The following is a 20,942-nucleotide window of genomic DNA, read 5'->3' on the forward strand; positions in this document are numbered from 1 at the left end:
TCAAATACAGGGCCTAATACAGGGCTCACAGTATTGCAAATGTGGTCTAACCAATGTCTTATAAACCTTAAGCATTACATCCTTGCTTCTATATTCTAGTCCTGAAAAGAATGCTAACATTGCATTTGCCTTCCTTACTATCAATTCAACATGCAAGTTAACCTTTAGGCATTCTGCACTAGGACTCCCAAGTCTATTTGCATCTCTGATTTCTGTCTTTCATGGTAAAGAATGACATAAAATACTTATTCAGTGTGTCTGCCATTTCTTGACTCCTTCTCTCCAGTGTCATTTTTCAGTGGCCCAATATCCACTCTTACCCCTCTTTTACTTTCTATATAAATTTGTTTTCAGGAATCCTTTTTTATATTATTGGTTAGCTTGCCTTCATATTTCATTTTAGCTTTCTATTGCTTTTTTTTAATTTGTCCTCTGATTGCTAAAAGCTCCCAGTCCTCTAGCTTCCCACTAAATTATGTCCATCTCTTTTGCTTTTATGCTGACTTTGACTTGCCTTGTCAGCCACAGTTACCTCATCCTCCCGTCAGAATTCTCCTTCATCTTTCAGATGAACTGAATCACAATTGGGTTTAATAGCACTGGCATATTTCGTGAAATTTGTTGTTTTGCGGCAGCAGTACATTGTAATCCATGATAAAAAAAATTATAAGTTACAGTGAGTATATTAAAACATTAAATTAGTGCAAAAGAGAGGGGGAAAATAATGAGATAGTGTTCATGGATTTATTGTCCAATCAGAAAACTGATGGCGGAAGAGAAGGAACTGTTCCTGATTCGTTGGTGATGGGGGTCCTTAATGATGGATGCTGCCTTCTTGGGGCATCACCTTTTGAAGGTGTCCTTGAGGGTGAGGAGTCCAGTGCCCGTGGTGGAGCTGGCTGCGTTTACAACTTGCTGCAGCTTTTTCTGATCCTGTGCAGTAACCCCTCCGTACCAGGCAAAGATGCAGCCAGTTAGAATGCTGTCCATTGTACACCTGTGGAAATCTGTGAGCATCTTTGGTGACATCTCGTCAGCCTCCTGATGAAATATAGCCACTTTCGTGCCTTCTTTGTAATGTTAGGCCCAGGATAGATCTTCAGAGATATTGACAAGCAGGAACTTGAAACTGATCACCTTTTCCTCTGTTATTCCCTCCTGAAATCCACAATCAATTCCTTGGTCTTACTGATGTTGAATGCAAGGTTGTTGTTGCAACACCACTCGACCAGCTGAACGGTCTCACTCCTATACGCCTCCTCATCACTATCTGAAATTCTGCTAACAATAGTCGTTGGTGAATTTATAGATGCATTGAGCTGTGCCAAGCTAGTGCAGAGAGAGTAGAGCATTGGGTTAAGTATGCGTCTTTGAGATGCACCAGTGTTGATTGTCAGTGAAGAGGAGATGTTCTTTCTGTTCTACATAGACTGTTGCTCTGAGGTGGGAGTCATAGGTGTCCAATGTTCAAAAATAAATTTATTATCAAAGTACATATATATCACCCTATAAAACTGAGGATCATTTTCTTGCAGGCATTCACAGCAAATCCAAGAAACACAATGGAATCAATGAAAGACCCCACCCAACAGGGCAGATAAACAACCAGTGTGCCAACTGTGGAAATACAAAAGGAAAGAAAGTAATAGTATATTAATAGATATAGCCATTCCAAGCACACACAACATTCAGATTGAACACATGGGAAAACCAGAAGTACAATGAATTAAAAGAGGAAATTGAAAGACTTTGGAACATGAACAGGTGACTGACCTTTCAGTGGGTGAGCAGTTAGGGATCAGTGACCACAACTCCTTATCATTCAGGATAACTGTAGATAAGGGTGGGTATGGTCCTTGTGGAAGAGTTTGAGATTGGAGTAGGGCAAATTACAAGAGCATTAGGTAGCAACTAGGAAGTGTTAATTGGGAACACTTATTCTCTGGCAAGTCCACTTCAGACGTGAGGAGGGTGCTTAAAGATCAATTGCACAGAGTACAGGAAAGGTATGTTCCTGTTAGAATGAAGGACAGGGATGGAAATACAAGAGAGCCTTGGATGTCCAGAGAGGTGATGAATTTAATCAAGAAGGAAAAGGGACACTATGTAAAGTTCTGGAAGTCAGGATCAAACAAAGTCCATGAGGATTGTAAAGAAGCCCTAAAAGAACTAAAGAAGGGAATTGGGAAAGACATGAGGGGCCATGAAAAATTCTTGGCAAGTAGGATTAAGGTGAATCCCAAGACATTCTATACATACATCAAGAGTAAGGAGATGACCAGGGAGAGAGTGGTCATTTGCTTGGAAGCAGAGAATGTGAGTGAGGTACTTAATGAGTAATTTGCTTCAGTATTTACTAAAGAAAAGCATATGGAGGACCTGTAGATCAGTGCCGAGTGTATAAATACATTAGGATATCTAAAAGTCCAGGAGGAGGAAGTGTTGGGCCTCTTATTGACCAATAATTTGGTTGTCCTCAGGGCCTGGTGGGATTTACCCCAGGTTATTGAAGGAGACAAGAGACAAGATTGCTGGTCCCTTGACTAGTATCTTCATGTCCTTTCCAGCCACAATTGAGCTCCTGGGGGACTGACGAGTGGCTAATATTGTACCTCTAGGAAGGGAACAAGGGCAAATTCTGGGTACCATATACCGGTGTGTCTCATTTCTGTTGTAGGGAAATTGCTGGACAGAATTCTTGGACAGGCTATACCTGTATGAGCATTTGGAAATCCATAGCCTGATTATAGCGCACTGGGGGCTGAGGGCAGATCTGACAGAGGTTTACCAGATTTAGAGGCATAGAGAGTAGACGGGGAGCATCTACTCCCCTGGGTTGAAGTGCCTAATACCAGAGGGCACGCATTTCTGGTGAGAGGGTTTAGGCTCAGAGGGGATGTGAGGTGTAAGATTTTTACTCAGAGAATAATGGATGCCTGGAATGCCCTGCCTGGTGTGGTGGTAAAGACAAATAACATTAGAAGCTTTTAAGGTGTTTGGACAGGCACTTGGATGTAAGGAAGATGAAGGGACATGGACATGGTGTAGGTAGGAGGGATTAGTGTTTGGGTGCTTAGCTGGTTCGGCACAACATTGTGGGCTGGATGGCCTGTTCCTGTGTGGTACAGGAACCACACCTGTACCCACACCCGTACCTGTACCCGTACCTCAGTGTTACCAGCTTGAGCTGAGAAAAAATACAAGTAATAATAAGTATGGGGTTAGTAAATATATTGCTGAGGAGACGGACTGCTCGGAACGGCCTGTTAGGCTTTACTTGCTCCACATTGGTGTGAGCTCCTGGAGAGGAGCTTCTCTCGCTGTTACCATCAGGTAGGAGATGCAGAAGCCTGAAGGTACACACTCGGCAGTTCAGGAACAGCCCCTCTGCCATCCGATTCCTAAATGGACATTGAACCTCACTTCTTTAAATATACAGTATTCTGTATTCTTTTTTTGCACGTTTTTTAAAAAAAGCTATTCAATATATGTAATTGATTTAGTTGTTTATTTATGATGTTTTATTTTATTTATTATTATTTCTTCTCTCTCTGCTAAATTATGTATTGCATTGAACTGCTGCTGCTAAGTTAACCAATTTCACGTCACATGCCGGTGATAATAAACCTGATTTCTTTTGGTCTTGTTTGTATTCTGGTTACTCAAAGCTGTTGATGGGCGGGGGCTCCTCAGTGAAACTCTAGCCCTTTTGGCTGAGGTGAGGTCAAGGATCACCACCCCAAAATTGTTGAGATGATATTTCTTCCTTTCTTCTTCCAGATAACTAAAACACCGCTATTAGATAAAAGTAAAGAGCAGACCTTTGATGAGAAGGCCTATCTTTCCAGCAAGCTCCTGCAGCGCGGAGAAGATCCCTATGGGCACCATGCGTTCAACCAGCGGGAGACTGACAAGCTGGCCAGTGACAGGGAGATCCGAGACACCAGAAACTACAGGTATGGAAAACTGAAGATGCTTCTCCTGTGCTCCATTCTCTCCCAAGTGCCAGCTCCGGATTCTTCCAATCACAGAACATGGATGTCACCAGAAATGTATTAACTTGAGGGAGTGGGGAAGTGAGCCACTTTCTGGAAGAGCTTCAGGCCTTCTGGTGAAGTTGCCTCCCCAGTAAAGTTAAGGAGGGAGTTCCAGGATTTAGTCCCAGTGATGATGGAAGGGCTGACACATCAGGCAGGGGCAGGGTTCTTGCAGATAGTGAGGCTCATCTATGCTCCTTGCTTTTGTCCTGGATAAAGGAGGTCACAGATGATGTCAAAGAAATGCTGGATAATGCACACAGCAGCCATGGTGGTGGACAGGTGGTGCATGAAGTGCTGATTGCATTGTTTGAGCTTCTTGAGTGTTGCTGGAGCTGTACTTGTGTCCGTGAAGGATACTGTGCCCTGTGGAATTGTGAGATGACTTAAATGCGGTAATTTTTAAGCCCCATGCCCTCTGCTTCCTCTGTCATGTTGTGGGCAAATGTTGGGAGATGGTTTGCAATCTGCACCCAAACTTACTTGTGTCCTCACCCACTATCTCCATATTTCTGGTACACTGGTCCAGCAATGATTCAGTTAATTGCGTTTCCCATCCTCACCGCTGTATATAAAGAGTTAATAGGTACACCCTGAAGTCTGCTTATGTTACACAGCTGTTCATTGTTATAATCTGCTGCTTTCACCTTTAAGTGTGGACGTCTGGCTAACGTGGAACAGCAGCGGCATTTGGTTTACCTGCTGAATTTAGTTAATTTACTGATTTCCATGAAAGACATATTTATCCATAGCACATACTTGAGAGAATTTTAATTAATGCTTGTTTTCCTGAGTTACAAGAGAAAATATTTTTGAGTGCACCTTCTCTGTACTCTGTTTACTGAGCTTGCTTGAAGGCATTTGCCAAATGTGTTGCCAATACAAGTCAGTCTGTCAGTACTGGTACCCCATTCTGCTGTCAGGATCCTGTCTGTCCCCTACTGTAAGCAATACCCTGTTTACTTTAATTGCTGTTGGCTGTGGCTAAGCCATACATCAGCAGCCCAGCCAATGTCATCTGGGTTGTCCCAGGCCGATTGGCTCATACCAGGCTAATTAACTCATTCCAGACAGAGTTAGAGTTCATTCGCTGGTTATGTGCCACGCTGTAAGATGTGGGCAATCATGGTCTTTCCATGCCAAGAACAAGCGTAGTCAAATATTTCTACAGAAGTGATTTGCCATTGGCTTCTACTGGGCAGTGCCTTTACAAGATGGGTAACCCCAGCCATTATCAATACTCTTCAGAAACTCTCTGCCTGTTGTCAATGGTCACATAACCAGGTCTTGTGATAGGCACCAGTTGCTCATACGACCATCCACCACCTACCCACATGCCTTCATCTGACCCTGATCATTGGTGGGGGGGGGGGGGTGCTAAGCAAGTGCTACGTCTTGCTCGAGGGTGACCTACGGGCTAGCAGAGGGAAGGAGTGCCTTACACCTCCCTCGGTAGAGATGTATCTCCACCCTGACACCCAAGAGTGCTGAGAATGCTGTTAGTCTGAGGAAGTGGATGGGCTTTAGCTGTTGCAGGGAAGGAGAGAGAGTTACAGGTGATCACTGAAAAGTGAGAGCACAGGTGGACAGAACCACATGCGATGGCTCCTGAGGTCAAACCAACCCATGGCCACTATTTAGGGAAAATCAAAGAGCCGAGAAAGAGTCAAAGTTTGTGGAACTGGATCTTGGGAGAGTTCAGAAGCAAACTAGAAGGGAATTAATTGAGAGGAGTTAGACATTTCCATTGCTCTTTTCCTTGACATCAAAGGCCCTTAACATAGAACACAACAGCATGGGAACTGACCATTTGACCCACAATGAAGTGTCAAACCATCTGAAAAGCAAATCAAAAACAACCAAACACTACTCCTTCCTACCTACACACTGTCTAGATCCATCCATCTTCCTTACATCCATGCATCTACCTATCCAAACATCTGTCTACTCTCTATGCCTCTCAAAAGCTTGTAAACCTCTATCATATTTCCTCTCAGTCTGCAGCTTCTCCTGATTGCACATGGCCTCTAATCCAGGCACCTCTTCCACACCCATCCTTCCTATGGCGGGGCAACCAGAACTGGACGCAACACTCCAGATGTGGCCTAACCAGAGTCTTAAAAAGTTGCCACATAACCTCTTGACTTTTGAACTCAACGCCTCGACTAATAAAAGCAAACATTCCATAAGCCTCCTTAACCACCTTACCAGCTATGAACTTGGATCTAGTGTTGAGATTGCAAAGAGAGCTGAAAAAGCATGTAATAAGAGTAATGTCACAATTGTAATGGTGGACTTCAATATGCAAGGGGATAGGGAAAATCAGGTTGGTGTTGGATTGCAATAGAGAGAATTTGTTGAATGCCTACAAGTTAGCTTTTTAGAGCAGCTTGTGCATAAGCCTACTAGGGGAAATGCTCTCTTAGATTGGGTGTCATTTAATAACCCAGATGTTATTAGGGAGCTTAACGTAAAGGAACCCTTAGGAGGCAGTGATCATAATCTGATGGAATTCATACTGCAATCTGCGAGGGAGAAGCACAAGTCACATGTATCACTATCACAATGGAATAAAGGGAATTACAGAGGCATGAGAGAGGAGCTTGCCCACGTGGATTGGAGGAGGATACTGGCGGGGATGATGGCAGAGCAGAGATGGCTGAAGTTTTGTGTAATATATATGTCCCACAGAAGAAATAATTCTTAAATGGCAGGTATAGGCAACTGTGGCTGACAAAGGAAATTAAGGACTGCATAAGAACCAAGGAAAGGGAGGGTATATAAGGTAGCAAAAGTGAGGTAGAAAAGTAGTGGGAAGTTGGATGATTGGGAAGCTTTTAAAATCCAACAAAAGGCAACGAAAAAGCAAAAAGAAGGTAAAAGATGAAATATGAAGGCAAACTAACCAATAATATAATAAAAATATAAAAAAAAACAATAATAAAAGTTTTTCAGTTATATAAAGAGTAAAAGGGAGGTGAGAGTTGATATTGGACCATTGGACAATGATGTTGGTGAGGTAGTAATGGGAGGTCAGAGAAATGGCAGATGAACTTAATGGGTATTTTGCATCAGTGTTCACTGTGGAAGACACTACCAGTGTGCCAGAGGTCCATGAGTGTCAGGGAGCAGGAGTGAGTGCCATTGCTATTGAAAAGGAAAAAATGCTAGGCAAACTCAAAAGTCTTCAGGTGGATAAGTCACCTGGACCAGATGAACTACATCCCAGAGTTCTGAGCGAGGTTGCTAAAGAGATAAGACAAACATAGAAAACCTAGAGCACAATACAGGCTCCTCAGCCCACAATGTTGTGCTGAACATGTCCCTACCTTAGAAATTACCTAGGGTTACTGTAGCCCTCTATTTTTCTAAGCTCCATGTACCTGACCAGGAGTTTCTTAAAAGACCTTATTGTGTCCACCTCCACCACCGTTGCTCCACCATTCCACACACTCACCACACTCTGAGGGAAAAAAAACTCACTCCTGACATCTCCCCTGTACCTACTTCTGAGCACCTTAAAACTGTGTCCCCTCGTGCTAGCCAATTCAGCCCTGGGAAAAAGCCTCTGACTATCCACACAATCAATGCCTCTCATCATCTTGTACACCTCTATCAGCTCACCTCTCATCCATCATTCCAAGGAGAAAAGGCCAAGTTCACTCAGTCTATTCTCATAAGGCATGGTCCCCAATCCAGGCAACATCTCCTCTGCACCCTTTCTATAGTTTCCACATCCTTCCTGTAGTGAGGTGACCAGAACTGAGCACAGTACTCCAAGTGGGGTCTGAATAGGGTCCAATATAGCTGCAACATTACCTCTCGGCTCTTGAACTCATTCCCTTGGTTGATGAAGGAAAATAGATCGTATGCCTTCTTAACCACAGAGTCAACCTGCACTGCAGCTTTAAGTGTCCTATGGACTCGGACCCCAAGATCCCTCTGATCCTCCACGCTGCCAAGAGTCTTACTATTAATTCTATACTCTGCCATCATATTTGACCTACCAAAATGAACCACCTCACACTTATCTGGGTTGAACTTTATCTGCCACTTCCTATCGATGTCCCGCTGTAACCTCTGACAGCCCTCCACGCTATTGACAACACCCCCAACCTTTGTGTCATCAGCAAATTTACTAACCCGTCCCTGCACTTCCTCATGCAGGTCATTTATAAAAAACATGAAGAGAAGGGGTCCCAGAACACATCCCTGAGGCACTCCACTGGTCCCCAATCACCATGCAGAATATGATCCGTCTACAACCACTCTTTGCCTTCTGTGGGCAAGCCAGTTCTGGATCCACAAAGCAAGGTTCCCTTGGGTCCTGTGCCTCCTCACTTTCTCAATAAACCTTGCTGAAATCCATATACACTACATCTTCTGCTCTACCTTCATCAATGCGTTTACTCACATCCCCAAAAAATTCAATCAGGATCGTAAAGCATGACTGCTTTTGATAAAGCCATGCTGACTATTCCTAATCATATTATGCCTCTTCAAATGTTCATAAATCCTGCCTCTCAGGATCTTCTCCATCAACTTACCAACCACTGAAGTAAGACTCGCTGGTCTATAATTTCCTGGGCTATCTCTACTGCCTTTCTCGAATAAGGGAACAGCATTTGCAACCCTCCAGTCCTCCAGAACCTCTCCCATCCTCATTGATGATGCAAAGATCATTGCCAGAGGCTCAGCAATCTCCTCCTTTGCTTTCCACAGTAGCCTGGGGAACATCTCGTCCAGTCCTGGTGACTTATCCAACTTGATGTTTTCCAAAAGCTCCAGCTCATCATCTTTCTGCAGAAACTCTAAACTTCCCTTTTGGAGCAACACACAAGATGTTGGAGGAACTTAGCAGGTGAAGCAGCATCTATAGAGGGAAATGGAAAATCAATGTTTTGGGTTGAGACCCCTCATCTGGACTGCATTTGCCTTTCCAATTTTCTAATGTACAGTATCATGTAGATTGAAGTCCTCCCTTATAATCTGCATACCTTTCAGATTGGCCTTCATTTCTTAAAACTGTTAGGTTATAAGAAGGAACTGTGAAGACTGGTCAGCCCTTCAAACCTGCTTACCCATCCAGTAAGATCAGACTGTGGCAATGTAGTGTAGCAGTTAGCGTAACACTATGATCTCCGGTTTCCTCCCACATTCCAAAGACATATGGTTAGGGTGAGTGTTGTGCGCATGCCTTGTTGGCACAGGTAGCATGGCGGCTCCTGCAGGCTAGTCAACACAATCCTCACTGATCTGATTTGAGTCAAATGAAATGTACGTTTTGATGTACATGTGACAAATAAAGCTAATCTCTTTCTCCAACATTACTCATTCACTCTTTTCTGTCCTTTCCCTATGCACTTTAATCTTTTACTGATTAGAAATCTGTTTAACTCGTCTTCAGTATTCCCTGGGTCTGTACGTTCTCATTTCACTTTGGCAAGGACTTACACCCGTCCAATTGGGAAAAGAATGTCCTCTGCTCAGCCCATACGATACACAAGCAGAATTAGGCTATCTCACCCATTGAGTTTGCTCCATTGTTCAATCATGGCTGATTTTTTTAAAATCTCATTCTCCTGTCTTCTCCCAAAACCTGTAACTCTCTTATCAGTCTAGAATGTATCTATCTCTGTCTATATATCTAATGACTTGGCTTCCATAGCTTTCTGTGACAACAAATTCTGTAGAATCATAATATGCTTAAGAAATTCCTCCTCATCACAATTTTAATGTGGCATCCCTTTATTTTGAGACCATCCCTTGGGTCTGACACTCTCCTGCAAATGGAAAAATCCTCTTCACATCCACTCAATCCAGGCCTTTCAGCTCTGTTAGTTTTCAATGAGATCCTGAATTCCAGCAAGTACAGGCCTACACACATAAACCGTTTCTCATGCACGAAGCAGTTAGTGTCACCTTATTCTGAGACCATGTTCCAGACTCGGCCATGAGAAGAACACAGCCAGTCTAGCATTAGAATTATAAACACTGAGTGTTAAACTCAAAATCACACAGGTTTCAGCAGGTCATTCTAAATAACCTTTTTTCATAGGTCAGCAAAATAATATCTTTATTTAGGTGGGGGTGGGGTGCAAATTTATTTACAGTACTCTGGATGTGGATCCCGTTGCAGTAAGACTTTGTCTCTTTAATAGTCTGACTCTGCTGAGGTTGGGGACATTATTCCACTGACTTGCTGCACTTGCGCACCAGCTTTCTGTGCTTCCTGCCCAAGGGCCTCTCAGTACCTCTGTGCTGCAGATTTCTGTACTTCCTCTATATTTAAATCCGAAACCCGTTCTATTGTTCTTCTTCTATTCCCATTTTATACTCCATTTGCCAACGTTTTGCTCATCAACAGCCTTTAGTTCTTTCCCTTTATATTCAGAGGGGGTAATGTTTGAGGAGGAGAGAGAAATGCTGAAGTGGAACTGATTGATGTCTTGGAGACAATTCGAAATGCAAAGATCCAGAGCAGGCAGAGGACCACAGCAGAGTGTCCAAGAAGGGAAGGAGGGTTGGAGATAGGACAAGGGGGTAGAATACTTGCCAAGTAGTGAGCTTGGAGATAGAGGTGACGGAAAGGAGCTTGACTTTGTCATGGGCGTAAACAGGCATCATAACACTGATTTCTGTTGAATGTCGCTGGTTGCAGATCTCCATTCAGAACAAAACCTCTCCTCCACTACTCTGTGGCCACTCTAAAACCAATCCTGCCTGCTGTTCTGAGACCACTATTATTTAACCCTTCTCCCTTTCCTAATTGTCATGTACCCATCAATAATTGGCTCCCAACCTTTGTGGCTCTGCAGAGGAGTTTCTGCAGTGGCTGTTGGCTGAGATTTTTTTTAGATTTGTGCTCTCATTTTGCCTGTTTTGTTTCTGATGCTACGTGCGTTCCGATACAGAACCCTTACTCTCCAAAGCAGATTACTATCATGTTCTTACTGATATTTGTGTAATCTTTTTATCCTGTGAAACGTGGTGAGGCATTTCCCCATCAAAGCGCTTTTAAATCAGGATCAGCACAACTACCAGGCAGTGTAAATGTGGCTTCTTCATTTCCTGTTATCTTATATTGCAGAGGTCAGAGGAATATTGCTATGTTACTGACAGCCGGACATTCCAGCTCTGGGGGAGACAGCAAAGGCAGTGAGTTATATTTGCACTTGTCTCCTTAAGCATCCTGGCAACAAAAATGCTGTTGACAATGGATAAATAAATCCAGGCTGCCAGGTCACTTAGCATGCGTTTAGTTTCCCTGGTTAGTGGCTACGAAGGCACAGTCAGAAGCTGCCATGGATGAGAAAGAGAGAGGGTGGTGGGGGGTAAGAAAGGAGTGGAGGGGGTAATGCAGAAAGCTGTGTTTCTGGTGGAGCCCAGGGCTGTGGGAAGTCCGTCTGTAGCACTGTGCTTGATGAGATAGAGCCTATATCAGCTCACGATTCTGTAGTCCTTATTCTTTAACTCCTCCCCAACCAGAGTGATGGAGAGGTACAGAATGGACCTCTTTGGGCCACTGTGTCCATGCTGGCCACCCACTTGCGCTAATCCCACACTGACTCTGACAACACCAGCAACTAGTTTTAATTCTCGCTGCTGTCTGCACATTTGTATATTCTCCTTGTGACCATGCGGGTTCCCTCCAGGAGCTCAGTTTTCCTCACATTCTGTGTTTGTGCGCGGTAGGGCTGGACCAGTTATAGACCAGTTAACCTGACATCAGTGGTGGGGAAGATGCTGGAGTCAATTATAAAAGAAGAAATAGCGGCACATTTGGGTAGCAGTAACAGGATCGGTCCGAGTCAGCATGGATTTACAAAGGGGAAATCATGCTTGACTAATTTTCTGGAATTTTTTGAGGATGTAACTATAAAAATGGACAAGGGAGAGCCAGTGTACCTGGACTTCCAGAAAGCCTTTGATAAAGTCCCACATAGGAGATTAGTGGGCAAAATTAGAGCACATGGTTTTGGGGGTAGGGTACTGACATGGATAGAAAATTAGTTGGCAGACAGGAAGCAAAGAGCAGGGATTAACGGGTCCTTTTCAGAATGGCAGGCAGTGACTAGTGGGGTACCGCAAGGCTCAGTGCTGGGACCGCAGCTATGTATAATATACATTAATGATTTAGATAAAGGGATTAAAAGTAACATTAGCAAATTTGCAGATGACACAAAGTTGGGTGGCAGTGTGAAATATGAGGAGGATGTTAGGAGAATGCAGGGTGACTTGGATAGGTTGTGTGAGTGGGTAGATGCAGTTTAATGTGGATAAATGTGAGGTTATCCACTTTGGTGGCAAGAATAGGAAGGCAGATTACTATCTGAATGTTGCCAAGTTAGGAAAAAGGGAAGTACAATGAGATCTAGGTGTTCTTGTACATCAGTCACTGAAAGTAAGCATGCAGGTACAGCAGGCAGTGAAGAAAGCTAATGGCATTTTGGCCTTCATAACAAGGGGAGTTGAGTATAGGAGAAAAGAAGTCCTTCTGCAGTTGTACAGGGCCCTGGTGAGACCACACCTGGAGTATTATTCCCCTCTATCACTACTCTCCTATGTCTAGTGGAATTAGTTCTTCCTCTCAATAATTTCTCCTTTGGCTCCTCCCACTTCCTCCAAACCAAAGGTGTAGCCATGGGCACCCGCATTGGTTCCAGTTATGCCTGCCTTTCTGTTGGCTTTGTGGAACAGTCCGTGTTCCAAGTCTATACGGGTATTCGACCCCTCTTTTCCTTCGCTACATCGACGACTGCATTGGCGCTGCCTCCTGCACGCATGCTGAGCTCGTTGACTTCATTAACTTTGCCTCCAACTTTCACCCTGCCCTCAAATTTACCTGGTCCATTTCCGACACCTCCCTCCACTTTCTTGATCTTTCTGTCTCCATCTCTGGAGACGGTTTATCTACTGATATCTACTATAAGCCTACAGACTCTCACAGCTACCTGGACTATCCCTCTTCCCACCCTGTCTCTTGTAAAAATGCTATCCCCTTCTCACAATTCCTCCGTCTCCACTGCATCTGCTCTCAGGATGAGGCTTTTCATTCCAGGATGAAGGAGATGTCTTCCTTTTTTAAACAAAGGGGGTTCCCTTCTTCCACCATCAACTCTGCTCTCAAACGCATCTCTCCCATTTCCCGCAAATCTGCCCTCACCCCATCCGCCCACCACCCCACTCAGGATAGGGTTCCCCTTGTCCTCACCTACCACCCCACCAGCTTCCAGGTCCAACGTATAATTCTTCGTAACTTCCGCCACCTCCAACGGGATCCCACCACCAAGCACATCTTCCCCCCCCCCCCACTGCTTTCCACAGGGATCGCTCCCTACGCGACTCCCTTGTCCACTCGTCCCCCCCATCCCTTCCCACCGATCTCCCTCCTGGCACTTATCCTTGCAAGTGGAACAAGTGCTACACCTGCCCTTACACTTCCTCCCTCACCACCATTCAGGGCCCCAGACAGTCCTTCCAGGTGAGGCGACTCTTCACCAGTGAGTTGGCTGGTGTGATATACTGCGTCCGGTGCTCCCGGTGTGGCCTTTTATATATTGGTGAGACCCGACGCAGACTGGGAGACCGTTTCGCTGAACACCTATGCTCGGTCCGCCAGAGAAAGCAGGATCTCCCAGTGGCCACACATTTTAATTCCACGTCCCATTCCCATTCTGATATGTCTATCCATGGCCTCCTCTACTTTCAAAATGAAGCCACACTCAGGTTGGAGGAACAACACCTTATATACCGGCTGGGTAGCCTCCAACCTGATGGCATGAACATTGACTTCTCTAACTTCCATTAATGCCCCTCCTCCCCTTCTTGCCCCATCCCTGACATATTTAGTTGTTTGCCTGTTCTCCATCTCCCTCTGGTGCTCCCCCCCTCCTTTCTTTCTCCTGAGGCCTCCCGTCCCATGATCCTTTCCCTTCTCCAGCTCTGTATCACTTTCGCCAATCACCATTCCAGCTCTTAGCTTCACCCCACCCCTTCTGGTCTTCTCCTATCATTTCGCATTTCCCCCTCCCCCCACTACTTTCAAATCTCTTACTATCTTTCCTAACGAAGGGTCTCGGCCCGAAACGTCGACAGCGCTTCTCCCTATAGACGCTGCCTAGCCTGCTGTGTTCCACCAGCATTTTGTGTGTGTTGTTTGAATTTCCAGCATCTGCAGATTTCCTTGTGTTTGCCTGGAGTATTGTGTTCAGTTTTGGTCTCCAAGTTTGAGGACGGACATTCTTGCTATTGAGAGAGTGCAGCGTAGGTTCACGAGGTTAATTCCCTTGATGGTGGGACTGTCATATGTTGAAAGATTGGAGCAACTGGGCTTGTACACAATGGAATTTAGAAGGATGAGAGGGGATTTGATTGAAACATATAAGATTATTAAGGGATTAGACACATTAGAGCCAGGAAACATGTTCCCGATGTTGGGGGAGTCCAGAACCAGAGGCTACAGTTTAAGAATAAGGGGTAGGCCATTTAGAACGGAGTTCAGGAAAAACTTTTTCACCCAGAGAGTTGTGGATCAATGGAATGCTCTGCCTCAGAAGGCAGTGAAGGTCAATTCTCTGGATGCTTTCAAGAAAGAGTTAGATAGAGCTCTTAAAGATAGTGGAGTCAAGGGATATGGGGAGAAGGCAGGAACGGGGTACTGATTATGGATGATCAGCCATGATCACATTGAATGGCGGAGCTGACTAGAAGGCCAAATGGCCTACGCCTGCACTTATTGTCTATTGCTAGTAAGTTGTGGACATGCTGTGTTGGCACCAGAAGTGTGGTGACACTTGCAGGCAATCCCAGCACATCCTCAGACTGTGTTGTTGTTGAAGCAAATGATGCATTTCACTATGTTTCAATGCACATGTGCTAAATAAAGCTCATCTTCAGAATGTGTGTGGTACCAGAAGCCGTGCAGTGTTCCACAACATCAGCAAAGTCAATACTACATTCAGAGTCCCGACTGCAAGACATACAAGCTGCTCACTAACTCTGCGGTCCAAACCCGAGAGGTCAGTCCAGTTCAGAATATATTTTCTGTCCAAAACGTTCACTCTTAAGTCCATCAAATTACTGCAACACCCTGCTGTTACTGACAGAAGGACCAGAGAATTACTAGAGGGACATAAAAGTTGAACATGAAAGCACCAAGAGCTTGGGTTGAGAACTTTGATTCTTCCATGTAATGATAGAATGCAATCAAGACAACTATCCTTAACAATGTCCAGAAAGAAAGAGAGAGTCAGAAGCAGGCAGCCCAACTCCAGAAAATAATTCACACCTACAATTGAATGGGGTAGATGCTCAGGGACAGCTTCAAGAAGTAGGGAACCAACTAGCCTCATTACTTGTACTGGAATCCTCCAAGATCACTTCTGATTCAGAGTTGTGGGAATTCAGCTGGGCAAGATCTGTTTCATGTCCAATAGGAAGATCTCTGAGCAATCTCAACAGGTATACAGTCACCTCGAAGTAGGAAAGAGGGTGAACACTGGCCAGTCAACCTGAAGCAGGAGGAGGCTTTTGACAGAACATTGCTCTTGGATATACAGGGCATGTTCTTCACAATGGGATTTGGGCTGCAAGATTCACAAATAGACACAACAAGGCTCTGCAGGAGCACAGAACGACCAGTCTCTGATGCACTCCAACAGCCCCAGTGTGTCTCCTCGAGCAGGCTGATGCCAGGCCATATACCCATACTGTTGAAAGTGTGTGAGGTGGTTCAAGTAAACACACCCATCTAATTTTCATCTGTTCATTGGCATTGTCATAACCAATGAGACTGTGCAGGAACCAGGGTGATTGGGTGTTTATACACGGTGTAGGAACCAGGGTGATGGGGTGTTTATACACGGTGCAGGAACCAGGGTGATGGGGTGTTTATACACTGTGTGTAGGAACCAGGGTGATGGGGTGTTTATACACTGTGTGTAGGAACCAGGGTGATGGGGTGTTTATACACTGTGTGTAGGAACCAGGGTGATGGGGTGTTTGTACAGTGTGTAGGAACCAGGGTGATGGGGTGTTTATACACTGTGTGTAGGAACCAGGGTGATGGGGTGTTTATACACTGTGTGTAGGAACCAGGGTGATGGTGTGTTTATACACTGTGTGTAGGAACCAGGGTGATGGGGTGTTTATACACTGTGCGTAGGAACCAGGGTGATGGGGTGTTTATACACTGTGTAGGAACCAGGGTGATGGGGTGTTTATACACTGTGTGTAGGAACCAGGGTGATGGGGTGTTTGTACACTGTATAGGAACCAGGGTGATGGGGTGTTTATACACTGTGTGTAGGAACCAGGGTGATGGGGTGTTTATACACTGTGTAGGAACCAGGGTGATGGGGTGTTTATACACTGTGTGTAGGAACCAGGGTGATGGGGTGCTTGTACAGTGTGTAGGAACCAGGGTGATGGGGTGTTTATACACTGTGTAGGAACCAGGGTGATGGGGTGTTTATACAATGTGTGTTGGTGCCAGGGTGATGGGGTGTTTATACACTGTGTAGGAACCAGGGTGATGGGGTGTTTATACAATGTGTGTTGGTGCCAGGGTGATGGGGTGTTTATACACTGTGTGTAGGAACCAGGGTGATGGGGTGTTTATACACTGTGTGTTGGTGCCAGGGTGATGGGGTGTTTATACACTGTGTGTAGGAACCAGGGTGATGGGGTGTTTATACACTGTGTGTTGGAACCAGGGCGATGGGGTGTTTATACACTGTGTAGGAACCAGGGTGATGGGGTGTTTATACACTGTGTAGGAACCAGGGTGATGGGGTGTTTATACACAGTGTGTAGGAACCAGGGTGATGGGGTGTTTATACACTGTGTAGGAACCAGGGTGATGGGGTGTTTGTACACTGTGTGTAGGAACCAGGGTGATGGGGTGTTTGTACACTGTGTAGGAACCAGGGTGATGGGGTGTTTATACACAGTGTGTAGGAACCAGGGTGATGGGGTGTTTATACACTGTGTAGGAACCAGGGTGATGGGGTGTTTATACACTGTGTGTAGGAACCAGGGAGATGGGGTGTTTATACACTATGTGTAGGAACCAGGGTGATGGGGTGTTTGTACAGTGTGTGTAGGAACCAGGGTGATGGTGTGTTTATACACTGTGTGTAGGAACCAGGGTGATGGGGTGTTAATACACTGTGTAGGAACCAGGGTGATGGGGTGTTTGTACACGGTGTAGGACCCAGGGTGATGGGGTGTTTGTACACTGTGTAGGAACCAGGGTGATGTGGTGTTTGTACAGTGTGTGTAGGAACCAGGGTGATGGGGTGTTTATACACTGTGTGTAGGAACCAGGGTGATGGGGAGTTTATACACTGTGTGTAGGAACCAGGGTGATGGGGTGTTTATACACTGTGTCTAGGAACCAGGGTGATGGGGTGTTTGTACACTGTGTAGGAACCAGGGTGATGGGGTGTTTATACACAGTGTAGGAACCAGGGTGATGGGGTGTTTATACACAGTGTGTAGGAACCAGGGTGATGGGGTGTTTATACACAGTGTGTAGGAACCAGGGTGATGGGGTGTTTGTACACGGTGTAGGAACCAGGGTGATGGGGCGTTTATACACTGTGTAGGAACCAGGGTAATGGGGTGTTTATACACTGTGTGTAGGAACAAGGGTGATGGGGTGTTTATACACTGTGTGTAGGAACCAGGGTGATTGGGTGTTTATACACTGTGTAGGAACCAGGGTGATGGGGTGTTTATACACTGTGTGTAGGAACCAGGGTGATGGGGTGTTTATACACTGTGTAGGAACCAGGGTGATGGGGTGTTTATACACGGTGTAGGAACCAGGGTGATGGGGTGTTTATACACGGTGCAGGAACCAGGGTGATGGGGTGTTTATACACTGTGTGTAGGAACCAGGGTGATGGGGTGTTTATACACTGTGCGTAGGAACCAGGGTGATAGGGTGTTTATACACTGTGTGTAGGAACCAGGGTGATGGGGTGTTTATACACTGTGTAGGAACCAGGGTGATGGGGTGTTTATACACTGTGTAGGAACCAGGGTGATGGGGTGTTTATACACTGTGTAGGAACCAGGGTGATGGGGTGTTTATACACTGTGTGTAGGAACCAGGGTGATGGGGTGTTTGTACAGTGTGTAGGAACCAGGGTGATGGGGTGTTTATACACTGTGTGTAGGAACCAGGGTGATGGGGTGTTTATACACTGTGTGTAGGAACCAGGGTGATGGTGTGTTTATACACTGTGTGTAGGAACCAGGGTGATGGGGTGTTTATACACTGTGTCGGAACCAGGGTGATGGGGTGTTTATACACTGTGTAGGAACCAGGGTGATGGTGTGTTTATACACTGTGTGTAGGAACCAGGGTGATGGGGTGTTTATACACTGTGCGTAGGAACCAGGGTGATGGGGTGTTTATACACTGTGTAGGAACCAGGGTGATGGGGTGTTTATACACTGTGTGTAGGAACCAGGGTGATGGGGTGTTTGTACACTGTGTAGGAACCAGGGTGATGGGGTGTTTATACACTGTGTGTAGGGACCAGGGTGATGGGGTGTTTATACACTGTGTAGGAACCAGGGTGATGGGGTGTTTATACACTGTGTGTAGGAACCAGGGTGATGGGGTGTTTGTACAGTGTGTAGGAACCAGGGTGATGGGGTGTTTATACACTGTGTAGGAACCAGGGTGATGGGGTGTTTATACAATGTGTGTTGGTGCCAGGGTGATGGGGTGTTTATACACTGTGTAGGAACCAGGGTGATGGTGTGTTTATACACTGTGTGTAGGAACCAGGGTGATGGGGTGTTTATACACTGTGCGTAGGAACCAGGGTGATGGGGTGTTTATACACTGTGTAGGAACCAGGGTGATGGGGTGTTTATACACTGTGTGTAGGAACCAGGGTGATGGGGTGTTTGTACACTGTGTAGGAACCAGGGTGATGGGGTGTTTATACACTGTGTGTAGGGACCAGGGTGATGGGGTGTTTATACACTGTGTAGGAACCAGGGTGATGGGGTGTTTATACACTGTGTGTAGGAACCAGGGTGATGAGGTGTTTGTACAGTGTGTAGGAACCAGGGTGATGGGGTGTTTATACACTGTGTAGGAACCAGGGTGATGGGGTGTTTATACAATGTGTGTTGGTGCCAGGGTGATGGGGTGTTTATACACTGTGTAGGAACCAGGGTGATGGGGTGTTTATACAATGTGTGTTGGTGCCAGGGTGATGGGGTGTTTATACACTGTGTGTAGGAACCAGGGTGATGGGGTGTTTATACACTGTGTGTTGGTGCCAGGGTGATGGGGTGTTTATACACTGTGTGTAGGAACCAGGGTGATGGGGTGTTTATACACTGTGTGTTGGAACCAGGGCGATGGGGTGTTTATACACTGTGTAGGAACCAGGGTGATGGGGTGTTTATACACTGTGTAGGAACCAGGGTGATGGGGTGTTTATACACAGTGTGTAGGAACCAGGGTGATGGGGTGTTTATACACTGTGTAGGAACCAGGGTGATGGGGTGTTTGTACACTGTGTGTAGGAACCAGGGTGATGGGGTGTTTGTACACTGTGTAGGAAGCAGGGTGATGGGGTGTTTATACACAGTGTGTAGGAACCAGGGTGATGGGGTGTTTATACACTGTGTAGGAACCAGGGTGATGGGGTGTTTATACACTGTGTGTAGGAACCAGGGAGATGGGGTGTTTATACACTATGTGTAGGAACCAGGGTGATGGGGTGTTTGTACAGTGTGTGTAGGAACCAGGGTGATGGGGTGTTAATACACTGTGTAGGAACCAGGGTGATGGGGTGTTTGTACACGGTGTAGGACCCAGGGTGATGGGGTGTTTGTACACTGTGTAGGAACCAGGGTGATGTGGTGTTTGTACAGTGTGTGTAGGAACCAGGGTGATGGGGTGTTTATACACTGTGTGTAGGAACCAGGGTGATGGGGAGTTTATACACTGTGTGTAGGAACCAGGGTGATGGGGTGTATATACACTGTGTCTAGGAACCAGGGTGATGGGGTGTTTGTACACAGTGTAGGAACCAGGGTGATGGGGTGTTTATACACAGTGTAGGAACCAGGGTGATGGGGTGTTTATACACAGTGTGTAGGAACCAGGGTGATGGGGTGTTTATACACAGTGTGTAGGAACCAGGGTGATGGGGTGTTTGTACACGGTGTAGGAACCAGGGTGATGGGGCGTTTATACACTGTGTAGGAACCAGGGTGATGGGGTGTTTATACACTGTGTGTAGGAACAAGGGTGATGGGGTGTTTATACACTGTGTGTAGGAACCAGGGTGATTGGTTGTTTATACACTGTGTAGGAACCAGGGTGATGGGGTGTTTATACACTGTGTGTAGGAACCAGGGTGATGGGGTGTTTATACACTGTGTAGGAACCAGGGTGATGGGGTGTTTATACACTGTGTAGGAACCAGGGTGATGGGGTGTTTGTACACGGTGTAGGAACCAGGGTGATGGGGCGTTTATACACTGTGTAGGAACCAGGGTGATGGGGTGTTTATACACTGTGTGTAGGAACAAGGGTGATGGGGTGTTTATACACTGTGTGTAGGAACCAGGGTGATTGGGTGTTTATACACTGTGTAGGAACCAGGGTGATGGGGTGTTTATACACTGTGTGTAGGAACCAGGGTGATGGGGTGTTTATACACTGTGTAGGAACCAGGGTGATGGGGTGTTTATACACTGTGTAGGAACCAGGGTGATGGGGTGTTTGTACACGGTGTAGGAACCAGGGTGATGGGGTGTTTATACACTGTGTGTAGGAACCAGGGTGATGGGGTGTTTATACACTGTGTGTAGGAACCAGGGTGATGGAGTGTTTATACCCTGTGTAGGAACCAGGGTGATGGG

General features: G+C 45.8%; 1 protein-coding gene across 1 annotated transcript in view; it reads left to right on the forward strand.

Annotated features, from left to right (window-relative positions):
* Window positions 1-20,942, forward strand: part of galnt16 (UDP-N-acetyl-alpha-D-galactosamine:polypeptide N-acetylgalactosaminyltransferase 16) — a 306,525-nt gene that overhangs the window by 72,746 nt on the left and 212,837 nt on the right. The window contains exon 2 of the mRNA XM_059952055.1: window positions 3,781-3,956. Within this exon, the coding sequence (XP_059808038.1) occupies window positions 3,781-3,956 (176 nt within the window). The remainder of the gene's footprint in view (window positions 1-3,780; window positions 3,957-20,942) is intronic.

Source organism: Hypanus sabinus, chromosome 2 (assembly GCF_030144855.1).
Source record: "Hypanus sabinus isolate sHypSab1 chromosome 2, sHypSab1.hap1, whole genome shotgun sequence".
NCBI lineage: Eukaryota > Metazoa > Chordata > Chondrichthyes > Myliobatiformes > Dasyatidae > Hypanus > Hypanus sabinus.